The 11836-nt window shown below is 39.4% G+C and overlaps 1 protein-coding gene across 1 annotated transcript; it reads left to right on the forward strand.

Annotated features, from left to right (window-relative positions):
* Nucleotides 1-1830: 1830 nt before the first annotated feature.
* Nucleotides 1831-6360, forward strand: LOC139758272 (ionotropic receptor 21a-like). The gene is made up of 4 exons (XM_071679482.1): nucleotides 1831-2114; nucleotides 2212-2349; nucleotides 3205-3391; nucleotides 6127-6360. Exons 1-4 carry the CDS (start codon nucleotides 1903-1905, stop codon nucleotides 6358-6360), a joined length of 771 nt encoding a protein of 256 aa, XP_071535583.1. The 5' UTR covers nucleotides 1831-1902.
* The last annotated feature ends 5476 nt before the right edge of the window (nucleotides 6361-11836 follow it).

An 11836-nucleotide genomic window follows, 5' to 3' on the forward strand; every position in this document is an offset into this window, starting at 1 on the left:
AGAATATATGGTGTGGGAGGCAAGTTGTTAGAAGCAGTGAAAAGTTTTTATCGAGGATGTAAGGCATGTGCACGTGTAGGAAGAGAGGAAAGTGATTGGTTCTCAGTGAATGTAGGTATGCGGCAGGGGTGTGTGATGTCTCCATGGTTGTTTAATTTGTTTATGGATGGGGTAGTTAGGGAGGTGAATGCAAGCGTTTTGGAAAGAGGGGCAAGTATGAAGTCTGTTGTGGATGAGAGAGCTTGGGAAGTGAGTCAGTTGTTGTTCGCTGATGATACAGCGCTGGTGGCTGATTCATGTGAGAAACTGCAGAAGCTGGTGACTGAGTTTGATAAAGTGTGTGAAAGAAGAAAGTTAAGATTAAATGTGAATAAGAGCAAGGTTATTAGGTACAGTAGAGTTAAGGGTCAAGTCAATTGGGAGGTAAGTTTGAATGGAGAAAAACTGGAGGAAGTATAGTGTTTTAGATATCTGGGAGTGGATCTGGCAGCGGATGGAACCATGGAAGCGGAAGTGAATCATAGGATGGGGGAGGGGGTGAAAATCCTGGGAGCCTCGAAGAATGTGTGGAAGTCGAGAACATTATCTCGGAAAGCAAAAATGGGTATGTTTGAATGAATAGTGGTTCCAACAATGTTTTATGGTTGCGAGGCGTGGGATATGGATAGAGTTGTGCGCAGGAGGGTGGATGTGCTGGAAATGAAATGTTTGAGGACAACATGTGGTGTGAGGTGGTTTGATCGAGTAAGTAATGTAAGGGTAACAGAGATGTGTGGAAATAAAAATATCGTGGTTGATAGAGCAGAAGAGGGTGTTTTGAAATGGCTTGGGCACATGGAGAGAATGAGTGAGGAAAGATTGACCAAGAGGATATATGTGTCAGAGGTGGAGGGAACGAGAAGTGGAGACCAAATTGGAGGTGGAAAGATGGAGTGAAAAAGATTTTGTGTGATCGGGACCTGAACATGTAGGAGGGTGAAAGGCGGGCAAGGAATAGAGTGAATTGGATCCTGTGGCATACCGGGGTTGACGTTTTGTCAGTGGATTGAATCAGGGCATGTGAAGCGTCTGGGGTAAACCATGGAAAGTTGTGTGGGGCCTGGATGTGGAAAGGGAGCTGTGGTTTCGGGCATTATTGCATGACAGCTAGAGATTGAGTGTGAACGAATGGGGCCTTTGTTGTCTTTTCCTAGCGCTACCTCGCACACATGAGGGGGGAGGGGGATGGTATTCCATGTGTGGCGAGGTGGCGATGGGAATGAATAAAGGCAGACAGTGTGAATTGTGTGCATGGGTATATATGTATGTGTCTGTGTGTGTATATATATGTGTACATTGAGATGTATAGGTATGTATATTTGCGTGTGTGGACGTGTATATGTATACATGTGTATGGGGGTGGGTTGGGCCATTTTTTCCGTCTGTTTCCTTGCGCTACCTCGCAAACGCGGGAGACAGCGACAAAGTATAATAAAAAAAAAAACATATATATATATATATATTTTTTTTTTTTATACTTTATATATATCATCTATTTACATTACTCTTCTTATTACCTATTCAAATATACGGCATGTCTTCAATCTAATACAATTTCATGTTGACCTTATCTTTTTTAAAAGTTGAAAATAATACCTACGCTTGCAATATATCATATACTAGTTGATGTGTATGAAAAACATTTTTCAGTAAATGGACCATAGAGAAGCAAGAGTCTATGCTGGTCACACCCAATGAATCTAAAAGCAAAAGTGTCACTCAATTGATTACCTTCGATAACGTTTATATACCTCCCAGGTAAGCCTACGGTACACCCATATTCATGGAGGTGAGAGTCAGACACCGAAGATTCTAGGGCTACTTACCCTTCGGTACAGCCGTGAAGGTAGAGGTGTCGGGGTCATGATTCAGGAGGCGTTTGGTACGCTCCTGGGTCAGAATCTCTCGAAGTGGCTGCCTAGAGCCAGTTCAAGCCGAGTATTGGTGGCATCCTGGTTGGTGTTCGCCTTCATTTTGGGGACGGTCTACCGCGGCAACCTCACCGCCGCCCTCACACTGCCCAAGTACCCACCACGACCTGAGACTGTGGAGGAACTCGTCAATTTTGCCGACAGGTGAGGACGGTAAGAATATGATATGATAAATGCCTGAAGCGGGTGACAAATTGTAGTATGTATTAATACTTGAATTACCATTATCCTATTTTCATAGGGTCACAATGCCTCCGTTCGGAAAAGACTGGCAAAAACAGTTCAGAGAGTCCGGATCAGCGAAACTGGAGAGACTGGCAAACCTTATGGATATCGGTCCCACAATCTTAGAAGGTCTGCAAATGGCTCTTGAAAAGAAGTGAGTGTTAACGACTCATGATTAGAAGTTTGGGAAATCCTTTCATCATCGTCTGTTAATCCTATGTTCATTTTCTGTTTCGACCATTCGCCTTACATTAAGCTTTCATTTATCAATGCAAACATCAGCATGAAATAAGCTTGTTTACAGAATCACCGCGGTGTTCAGTGGTTACAGTTCAGTTCGATTTGTGTAAAGCTGTATCAGATCTCATCGCGATTATAGCATTAATATCATTTTTAGTCCCATCGTTAGGCATGATCATATTCAGGTATTGTATGATGGTGAATTAAATGTAAATGAAAACGAGATTATGGAAGTATATACATGCTAGGTTCTCAGTGTCGAAGGGCTATTAATATTAACATTTCAAAATCTTTTATTTATCTTACCAGGGTTATGCACTGACTAAATGCCCTAATTGTACATAAAATGTTAGAGCTAATCCTTTCACAGATTTCATAATATAGTAGAATCCTCAGTGATAAATGCCTTATCTGAAATTAGGGTTGAAATGATGTGAAATTACTTTAATGGAAAAATTCATCCATCCAAGTGTTCTTCTGTCTTCATAACGGCTCTCATATTGATAAATGAGTTTCGTGTTTCTTCGCAATACATTCTTGTTTTGTTTTCTCCTTTAGGCTAACATGAAATCACAGATTCAGAAGTAGCAGCTATTGTTCATAGTATCTCTAATCAGGACTTCAAATCAGATACTTACATCAATACCTGTTAACGAGCCTACATTACTGTATCATTCTACTTGAAATAGAAATAGCAGTAAACCCGTGATTCCATCATTGTATTTAAAGGAAAATATCAATTCTTAATCCTGTTACATATACTTTTCAGACAAGCCCACTTAACTACTCGGCAAGCCTTTAGTCACTGGACTGCCGAACACTTTACAAGGGCAGACGGCAGCGTTCCGCTATATTTCGGACAAGAGCATATTGTCCCTGGCGCATGTGCATGGCCGATACCCCACGACGCCCCTTACAAACATCATGTGGACAACATTATGATGGAAGTAAAGGAAGTAAGTTCATAGTCTCTCTGTTTCTCTCTCACTCTCTTCATATATATATATATATATATATATATATATATATATATATATATATATATATATATATATATATATATATATATATATATATATATATATATATATATATATATATATATATATATATATATAAAAAGAGCGTGGTTGAGAGAGCAAAAGAGGGTGTTTTGAAATGGTTTGGTCACATGGAGAGAATGAGTGAGGAAAGATTGACCAAGAGGATATATGTGTCGGAGGTGGAGGGAACGAGGAGAAGAGGGAAACCAAATTGGAGGTGGAAAGATGGAGTGAAAAAGATTTTGTGTGATCGGGGCCTGAACATGCAGGAGGGTGAAAGGTGGGCAAGGAATAGAGTGAATTGGAGCGATGTGGTATACCGGGGTTGACGTGCTGTCAGTGGATTGAATCAAGGCATGTGAAGCGTCTGGGGTAAACCATGGAAAGCTGTGTAGGTATGTATATTTGCGTGTGTGGACGTATGTATATACATGTGTATGGGGGTGGGTTGGGCCATTTCTTTCGTCTGTTTCCTTGCGCTACCTCGCAAACGCGGGAGACAGCGACAAAGCAAAAAAAAAAAAAAAAGAAAAAAAAAAAAGAAAATATATATATATATATATATATATATATATATATATATATATATATATATATATATATATATATATATATATATATATATATATACATATTTTTTTTTTTTTTTTTTTTTTTTTTATACTTTGTCGCTGTCTCCCGCGTTTGCGAGGTAGCGCAAGGAAACAGACGAAAGAAATGGCCCAACCCCCCCCCCATACACATGTACATACACACGTCCACACACGCAAATATACATACCTACACAGCTTTCCATGGTTTACCCCAGACGCTTCACATGCCTTGATTCAATCCACTGACAGCACGTCAACCCCTGTATACCACATGGCTCCAATTCACTCTATTCCTTGCCCTCCTTTCACCCTCCTGCATGTTCAGGCCCCGATCACACAAAATCTTTTTCACTCCATCTTTCCACCTCCAATTTGGTCTCCCTCTTCTCCTCGTTCCCTCCACCTCCGACACATATATCCTCTTGGTCAATCTTTCCTCACTCATTCTCTCCATGTGCCCAAACCATTTCAAAACACCCTCTTCTGCTCTCTCAACCACGCTCTTTTTATTTCCACACATCTCTCTTACCCTTACGTTACTTACTCGATCAAACCACCTCACACCACACATTGTCCTCAAACATCTCATTTCCAGCACATCCATCCTCCTGCGCACATCTCTATCCATAGCCCACGCCTCGCAACCATACAACATTGTTGGAACCACTATTCCTTCAAACATACCCATTTTTGCTTTCCGAGATAATGTTCTCGACTTCCACACATTTTTCAAGGCTCCCAAAATTTTCGCCCCCTCCCCCACCCTATGATCCACTTCCGCTTCCATGGTTCCATCCGCTGCCAGATCCACTCCCAGATATCTAAAACACTTCACTTCCTCCAGTTTTTCTCCATTCAAACTCACCTCCCAATTGACTTGACCCTCACCCCTACTGTACCTAATAACCTTGCTCTTATTCCCATTTACTCTTAACTTTCTTCTTCCACACACTTTACCAAACTCAGTCACCAGCTTCTGCAGTTTCTCACATGAATCAGCCACCAGTGCTGTATCATCAGCGAACAACAACTGACTCACTTCCCAAGCTCTCTCATCCCCAACAGACTTCATACTTGCCCCTCTTTCCAGGACTCTTGCATTTACCTCCCTAACAACCCCATCCATAAACAAATTAAACAACCATGGAGACATCACACACCCCTGCCGCAAACCTACATTCACTGAGAACCAATCACTTTCCTCTCTTCCTACACGTACACATGCCTTACATCCTCGATAAAAACTTTTCACTGCTTCTAACAACTTGCCTCCCACACCATATATTCTTAATACCTTCCACAGAGCATCTCTATCAACTCTATCATATGCCTTCTCCAGATCCATAAATGCTACATACAAATCCATTTGCTTTTCTAAGTATTTCTCACATACATTCTTCAAAGCAAACACCTGATCCACACATCCTCTACCACTTCTGAAACCGCACTGCTCTTCCCCAATCTGATGCTCTGTACATGCCTTCACCCTCTCAATCAATACCCTCCCATATAATTTACCAGGAATACTCAACAAACTTATACCTCTGTAATTTGAGCACTCACTCTTATCCCCTTTGCCTTTGTACAATGTCACTATGCACGCATTCCGCCAATCCTCAGGCACCTCACCATGAGTCATACATACATTAAATAACCTTACCAACCAGTCAACAATACAGTCACCCCCTTTTTTAATAAATTCCACTGCAATACCATCCAAACCTGCTGCCTATATATATATATATATAGATATATATATATATATATATATATATATATATATATATATATGTCTATGTGCGTCTGTTCGGAAACAACCGGTATAGACCCCGTTGCTCACCATTGTGAGACGAAGGGTATTCGAGTACTTAGTATTTCGAATAGTTGTTTCCTATTATACAGTCCCATAGCCTAGCGGTTAGCATGCCTGCCTCTTGCACAGGGGTCCCGGGTTCGATACTGGCTGTTGGACGTTTGTATGATATATATACATATATATATATATATATATATATATCCTAAAGTTATTCTCATTGAGACATTTTATTGTCTTAGGCTGGGCTGTATGACAAGTGGGCTGAGGATTTACTGAAAGAAACCCGACGAGAGAGTCGAGTTAAGAGGAAAGAGGAGAGAGGCAAGGATGATACTTCGAGCACTACCATCAACCCTACAAGGGCCCTGACTATCGTTCACATGCAAGGGCCACTCATGCTCCTTCTCCTTGGACTCTTGATCGCCATCATCACTCTCATCTCCGAGATACTTACATCACGTTGTTGTCATTAGCACACTAAATGTAAATGTGTCTCTGTACCCTTTTCAAATAAGCAAAGCCTAATCCTCACTTTATCGGGTCTTCTTGGCAGTCTTTCGCCTTAGCGAGGTAGCACCAGCAACAGACGAGGAATGCGCCATATTTTATCACATCAGTCTTCAGCTGCCATGTGCATTACAATGAAACAACAGCACCCTATCCACTACCAAACTCCACAGGAAAGAAAGTTTTCTGAAACGTGGGAGTGGACATAGCAGCGAATGGAACCATAGAAGTCGAAGCGGTTTATGAGGTAGATGAAGGAGCGAAGGTTTAGGGAACATTTAAGAATTTGTGAAAAGCGAAGTAGATATTTGGGAGGACGAAAAGTTGTATATTTGAAGGTGCAGTAGTCCCAAAAACTATCTATGGGTGCTAGGCACTCTTATAGCAGAAGATATGCGAAGAAAGGGGGTTGTAGTAGAAATCTAATGTTTGAGGACAATATATGTTGTGAAGTGGTTTGGTCGAGTGAATGATAAAAGAGTAAAAGAGAAGTGAGCTTACTAAAAAGTGTATGAATGAGGGAGATAAAGAGGGTGTTTGAAATGGTTTGCTCCCATAGAGAGAATGAATGAGGTGAGGTTCACAAACAGGATATATGTGTCAAAAGTAGGAAGAACAAGGAGATAAACTAGACCAAACTGGAGATAGAAGGATGGAATGAAAAACAGGTTTAGGGCCAGAGGTTTGACCGTGCAGAGGTGAGAGGCATGCAAGAGACAGAATTCATTAGGGCGACGTTGTATACAAAGGGATACGTGTTGTAAGCTGGCTGAACCAAGGCATATGTAGCTGCCGGGAAAAAACGAGGAAAGGTCTTTGGGGTTTTGGTTGTGGATAGGTGGCTGTGGTTTCGATGCGATACACGTGAAGGCCAGAGAACTGATATGAGGGAATGAGGTCTTCCTTCTGTCAATATATATATATATATATATATATATATATATATATATATATATATATATATATATATATATATATATATATATATATTTTTTTTTTTTTGCCGCTGTCTCCCGCGTTTGCGAGGTAGCGCAAGGAAACAGACGAAAGAAATGGCCCAACCCACCCCCATACGCAGGTATATACATACGTCCACACACGCAAATATACATACCTACACAGCTTTCCATGGTTTACCCCAGACGCTTCACATACCCTGATTCAATCCACTGACAGCACGTCAACCCCGGTATATCACATCGATCCAATTCACTCTATTCCTTGCCCTCCTTTCACCCTCCTGCATGTTCAGGCCCCGATCACACAAAATCTTTTTCACTCCATCTTTCCACCTCCAATTTGGTCTCCTACTTCTCCTCGTTCCCTCCACCTCCGACACATATATCCTCTTCGTCAATCTTTCCTCACTCATTCTCTCCATGTGCCCAAACCATTTCAAAACACCCTCTTCTGCTCTCTCAACCACGCTCTTTTTATTTCCACACATCTCTCTTACCCTTACATTACTTACTCGATCAAACCACCTAACACCTCACATTGTCCTCAAACATCTCATTTCCAGCACATCCATCCTCCTGCGCACAAATCTATCCATAGCCCACGCCTCGCAACCATACAACATTGTTAGAACCACTATTCCTTCAAACATACCCATTTTTGCTTTCCGAGATAATGTTCTCGACTTCCACACATTCTTCAAGGCTCCCAGGATTTTCGCCCCCTCCCCCACCCTATGATCCACTTCCGCTTCCATGGTTCCATCCGCTGCCAGATCCACTCCCAGATATCTAAAACACTTTACTTCCTCCAGTTTTTCTCCATTCAAACTTACCTCCCAATTGACTTGACCCTCAACCCTACTGTACCTAATTACCTTGCTCTTATTCACATTTACTCTTAACTTTCTTCTTTCACACACTTTACCAAACTCAGTCACCAGCTTCTGCAGTTTCTCACATGAATCAGCCACCAGCGCTGTATCATCAGCGAACAACAACTGACTCACTTCCCAAGCTCTCTCATCCCCAACAGACTTCATACTTGCCCCTCTTTCCAAAACTCTTGCATTCACCTCCCTAACAATCCCATCCATAAACAAATTAAACAACCATGGAGACATCACACACCCCTGCCGCAAACCTACATTCACTGAGAACCAATCACTTTCCTCTCTTCCTACACGTACACATGCCTTACATCCTCGATAAAAACTTTTCACTGCTTCTAACAACTTGCCTCCCTCACCATATATTCTTAATACCTTCCACAGAGCATCTCTATCAACTCTATCATATGCCTTCTCCAGATCCATAAATGCTACACACAAATCCATTTGCTTTTCTAAGTATTTCTCACTTACATTCTTCAAAGCAAACACCTGATCCACACATCCTCTACCACTTCTGAAACCACACTGCTCTTCCCCAATCTGATGCTCTGTACATGCCTTCACCCTCTCAATTAATACCCTCCCATATAATTTACCAGGAATACTCAACAAACTTATACCTCTGTAATCTGAGCACTCACTCTTATCCCCTTTGCCTTTGTACAATGGCACTATGCACGCATTCCGCCAATCCTCAGGCACCTCACCATGAGTCATACATACATTAAATAACCTTACAAACCAGTCAATAATACAGTCACCCCCTTTTTTAATAGATTCCACTGCAATACCATCCAAACCTGCTGCCTTGCCGGCTTTCATCTTCCGCAAAGATTTTACTACCTCTTCTCTGTTTACCAAATCATTTTCCCTAACCCTCTCACTTTGCACACCACCTCGACCAAAACACCCTATATCTGCCACTCTATCATCAAACACATTCAACAAACCTTCAAAATACTCACTCCATCTCCTCACATCACCACTACTTGTTATCACCTCCCCATTTGCGCCCTTCACTGAAGTTCCCATTTGCTCCCTTGTCTTACGGACTTTATTTACCTCCTTCCAGAACATCTTTTTATTCTCCCTAAAATTTAATGATACTCTCTCACCCCAACTCTCATTTGCCCTCTTTTTCACCTCTTGCACCTTTCTCTTGACCTCCTGTCTCTTTCTTTTATACATCTCCCACTCAATTGCATTTTTTCCCTGCAAAATCGTCCAAATGCCTCTCTCTTCTCTTTCACTAATAATCTTACTTCTTCATCCCACCACTCACTACCCTTTCTAATCAACGCACCTCCCACTTTTCTCATGCCACAAGCATCTTTTGCGCAGTCCATCACTGATTCCCTAAATACATATATATATATATATATATATATATATATATATATATATATATATATATATATATATATATATATATATATATATATATATATATATATATATATATATATATATATATATATATACATATATATATATATATATATATATATATTTCTTTTTCTTTCAAACTATTCGCCATTTCCCGCATTAGCAAGGTAGCGTTAAGAACAGAGGACTGGGCCTCTGAGGGAATATCCTCACCTGGCCCCCTTCTCTGTTCCTTCTTTTGGAATATAAAAAAGAAAAAAAAAAAAAAATATATATATATATATATATATATATATATATATATATATATATATATATATATATATATATATTCTGTTTCCCCTTTTAGAAAGTTTAGAATACAAGGAGGGGAGGGTTTCTAGCACCCTGCTCCCGTCCCCTTTAGTCGCCTTCTACGACATGTGAGGAATGCGTGGGAAGTATTCTTTCTCCCCTAACCCCATGTGTATATATGTATATGTCTGTGTGTGTATATACATGTATACGTTGAGATGTATAGGTATGTGTGTATCTATACATATGTATGTGGTTGGGTTGGGCCATCCTTTTCCTCTGTTTCCTTGCCCTACCTCGCTAACGCGGGAGACAGCGACAAAACAAAATAAATGAATAAATAATACATATATATATATATATATATATATATATATATATATATATATATATATATATATATATATATATATATATATATATATATGTATATATATATATATATATATGTATATATATATATATATATATATATATATATATATATATATATATATATATATATATATATATATATATATATATATATATATATATATATATATATATATATATATATATATATATACATATACTTGATCGCCGTTTCCAAACATTTATTTGATTTAGACAGTAATCTTCCTAGAAACTCTTTTTTTTTTTTTACAATGTTCAGCCTAAAGAAGCTTTTGTTAACAAAACCTAACAGAGCTTGCTTAATGTTCCTGTTTTGTTAAAATCATTTGATATCATTGTAGCTTTTAGCAATAATAACACTGTTAGTGAAAGTCTTATCGGAGATTCTGTAGCTTCTCCGAAGGGTTGTGTGTAGAATATCCTGTTATTAGTGTGATCAGTTTTACATCGGCCAAACTGGTAAAGTTCTTAATATTAGGATTAGTACGATCAAGAATCTAATGCTATATTGGTCCATCATAAAAACTTTGGTAATCAGATTGATTAAGGGAGTGTTAAGGTAATCACATGCTGTAACTTAGTAGATGCTAGAATACTGCTGAACCGTCTCTTATCAAGCAAAATATGCATATTAGTATGTATCATAATTGTGATTTACATAAATTAGATCATTTCATATGTTAATATAGGTTAACCTTAGTCTGTAATTTAACTGAGATAAATTCGTCGAAGGTGACCTGTGTCCTAATACTTTCTACCTGTTTCTTAATTCCAGAGGCGGTTGGAATATCAAATTCTGAGTCTCTTCATCTGTACTAAGTCCTACCGATGTAATCATATGAAAGAACTTGAGACTTCGTGTTTTTCGTTTTCTTGTGGTTTTACCTGCATCTTATGTACACTCGCTACTTGTGTAATTTCTTTTGGACGTGTATATATTATCAATTTGCAACGATAGTTGTAATTTCTCTATTGCGTTATGCTCCTAGCTATTATGTTGCTCTTAAAGTCACTGAACTGTCATGCGTGATTGCTGAGTGCTTTCCCGGTGGATGGCTTCGGAACCGCCCTCTTGCGCTCAAATCTCCAGCCAACCAATCACTGATATATGCTACATGTGGGTGGAGTCTGGTACAAATATTAGCAGGGTTGAAGCTAGAGGAAGGTGTCGTTTCTGCTGAGCTTACTCTACTCTTAGACTTCCCAGAAAACGTCTCGACCTCAACGCATCCTCGACTAATAGTAAGATATTAGATTATGTCATTATATGAGGGCATACCCTTTTTCACTATACTGGATCATGCATCTTTTTGCCTCACCTTATACCTTATGAAGGCTCGTTGAAAGTCCATGTTTACTTACGAAAGTTCTGTGTATATCTCTATATCCACATCAGTTACGTCATTCACACATTCACTGAATAACACATCGTTTGGATATGCTTTAAATTCTTTTTGATCTATATCTCTATTTATTTAGATAATCATGCTTTCTTTTACATGAGACGTGATTATATA

Source organism: Panulirus ornatus, chromosome 30, assembly GCF_036320965.1.
Source record: "Panulirus ornatus isolate Po-2019 chromosome 30, ASM3632096v1, whole genome shotgun sequence".
Taxonomy (NCBI): Eukaryota; Metazoa; Arthropoda; class Malacostraca; order Decapoda; family Palinuridae; genus Panulirus; species Panulirus ornatus.

Excerpts from the sequence above, each read along its gene's own strand:
- LOC139758272 (XM_071679482.1), top strand. The coding sequence starts at position 1,903 with ATGATTCAGGAGGCGTTTGGTACGCTCCTGGGTCAGAATCTCTCGAAG. Across the intron at positions 2,115-2,211 it reads CTCGTCAATTTTGCCGACAG|GGTCACAATGCCTCCGTTCG; the intron begins GTGAGGACGGTA and ends CTATTTTCATAG. Across the intron at positions 3,392-6,126 it reads TTATGATGGAAGTAAAGGAA|GCTGGGCTGTATGACAAGTG; the intron begins GTAAGTTCATAG and ends TTATTGTCTTAG.